We start from the raw sequence: 2,500 nt of genomic DNA on the forward strand, positions 1-2,500 counted from the left end.
ATATTTGTGAAGATTCCGAGAGCTCCTAACCCTCATCACGGATCTCTTGCGCTCGGAAACCACGGCAGAGGCGTCGGGTGCTCGAAGCGTATTCGTCTGAGGCTGAAAAGACATTCGTGCGCCAAAGACAACAAAAACCATGACTTTATTCATCAGTTCGTCTCTTTCTGACACCGTCTCCGTACAGAAATGAGCATGTCAAAGCATAGACAGCACTATTTATCTATTTTGAGAGTGTTGTCGTTAATAATAATTAGCTATTTTAAAGGTCATTATTTTTTGTGTATTTGTGCCACGGAATATGTTGGCATGCTCACGCAGCAGCACTATTTTTCAAGTACTGTATATTACTGTAGCTCCTCCATGCCTCGACTCTCTCAAACGCAGCATTTTTTCTACAAAGCCCTTCTTCCCGACAAGCGCAGTCTGCTCTGATTGGCCAGCTGCCCCGTGCGTTCTCATTGGCCGAACGCCACAAGCGCTCTGCGAAAATGTAGCGCCGCTTCCCATAATCACGAGTTCAGCTATCAAAATAAATGTAAAGACAGATAGTAATGTCTTTAGTAGCTTATCATCCGTTCGTGTGACAGACGCAGCGCTTTGGATGTTTGCAGTACCTATCTCTCAAACACACACACACACACACACACACACACACACACACACACGCACGCAGGATGGGTAATGCTCCGTGAAACCCATTCATTTTCATAGCTTGCCCCGTGCGAGCACAGAATAATATAATAACAACACATACTTTAAGTCTCAGTTTGAAGATTATCAGAGCAAAATCAAAGCGGCCTCATTTGTTATTTATGCGCTATTTTGTTTTTAATCTAATTCCGTGCATATCTCTTAAAAAGTATAAAAAGCTGTATTTAATATTCAGTTATTGGCGTTAAATCATTTTTAGATTTAATCTAAGTTAATAAGGTTTTTGCATGTTTAAAAATATATATTTTTGTATGTTATTTTTGTTATTATTAGAATGCAATCATTTAAAATTATTGCATGTTTCATGGTTTATTTTCAAGTTAATGGTTTAATATCACAGCGTTTTTATAATTTCCGTGTTTTAATCTCTTTCATTGTTTTAATGTTTTTCTCCGGCAGGCGCTCGGTGTCTCTGTTCCCGTCGGACAGCATCTCACGAGGTTTCGGCTCGGTGGACAGCCAGAGCGGGGAGGTGTTCCAGTGTCCGCGTCCAGGCTTGCGGGTGAGGGTTGAGTCAGGACTCTGTGTCAGGAGGGCGTGCTCATGTACGCGGTACATCAAAAACAGATACTGTGACCAGCTGACAGATTGGACATAGATGGATTATTTTAGCGCGGTTCTCTGGTACTGCTACTTAAAGCGAGTCATTGACCAAAAGTATTGCCGTACCTGTAGGTCATGGGGAACAGACTTTGGTTTTGTTTTTAATGGCGTGAAAGTGAAGCAGATGAGCTTCTGATTAAGTAGTGTATGAGGTTACTATATACGGAATGGAATAAAAGATCATGAGACTCAAAAAGTGTTTTTATATTCGTATGTTCGTCTTGGTGCAGCGTGTGCATCGATCATAAAGCGTTTGTGTGAGTGCTGTTGAACACTGCTGAGTGATCAGTGCAGCCTTTCACCTGCTGAGAACTCCCCAGCGCACACTGAAGGAGGACCCGAGATACCTCTGAATGCTTAGCAACTATGCGGAACAACCTAGCAATCTGCGACGCATTATAGCCCACCAGCAGCTGCATAGCAGCCCCTAGAACAAACAACCTCCTGACAACCCGCGCAGACCGTCTGCACCAACCCCAGGCAACCACATAGCAACCTGAACAACCTCCTGTGACCACCTAGAACATTTGCTGACATAAATATCACATAGCAATATGAAAAACAACCGTCTGGAAACCACCTAGAACATCTTAGCAACCTCTTGTGCTGTAGCAATGTGTCCCAGAAGAGCCACCTCAGGCAGCACTCCAGCTTTTCTGTAACTAACAATCACAAGCAAACATCCCAGAAGAAACAACCTAGCAGCCCCTGATAACTGCTAATTGCTAATGTCTTCTTCTAGCTGGTCTTTTTTTGTGGTTGCTAACAACCTCAGAAGACCATATCAACACCTGGTATTGTGGTGGTGCTGACTCTTGCACAGGCAAGAGTTCTGCTTACATTTTCTTATATTAAAAATATAGTGTTTATTTTATCAGTTGTTGAGTTGATTGTTTTGTAGATTATATATTTGCCAGTGCTGTTTCATTACTGGATTATATTAATATATACCCATCTGTCTCTCTCTCTCTCTCTCTCTCTCTGTGTCTCTCTCTCTCTCTGTCTCTCTCTCTCTCTCTCTCTCTCTCTCCCTGTCTCTCTCTCTCTCTCTCTCTCTCTCTCTCTCTCTCTCTATCTCTCTCTCTCTCTCTGTGTCTATGCCTCTCTCTCTCTCTCTCTCTCTCTCTGTCTCTCTCTCTCTCTGTCTCTCTCTCTCTCTCTCTCTGTCTCTCTCTCTGTCTCT

The 2,500-nt window shown here is 43.0% G+C and overlaps 1 protein-coding gene across 1 annotated transcript in view; it reads left to right on the forward strand.

Annotated features, from left to right (window-relative positions):
- fig4a (FIG4 phosphoinositide 5-phosphatase a) overlaps positions 1-1,312 on the forward strand; it is a 60,530-nt gene extending 59,218 nt beyond the window's left edge. Inside the window, 1 exon segment of the mRNA XM_043220553.1 lies at positions 1,114-1,312. Coding sequence (XP_043076488.1) covers positions 1,114-1,312 — 199 coding nt within the window.
- The last annotated feature ends 1,188 nt before the right edge of the window (positions 1,313-2,500 follow it).

Source organism: Puntigrus tetrazona, chromosome 20, assembly GCF_018831695.1.
Source record: "Puntigrus tetrazona isolate hp1 chromosome 20, ASM1883169v1, whole genome shotgun sequence".
NCBI lineage: Eukaryota > Metazoa > Chordata > Actinopteri > Cypriniformes > Cyprinidae > Puntigrus > Puntigrus tetrazona.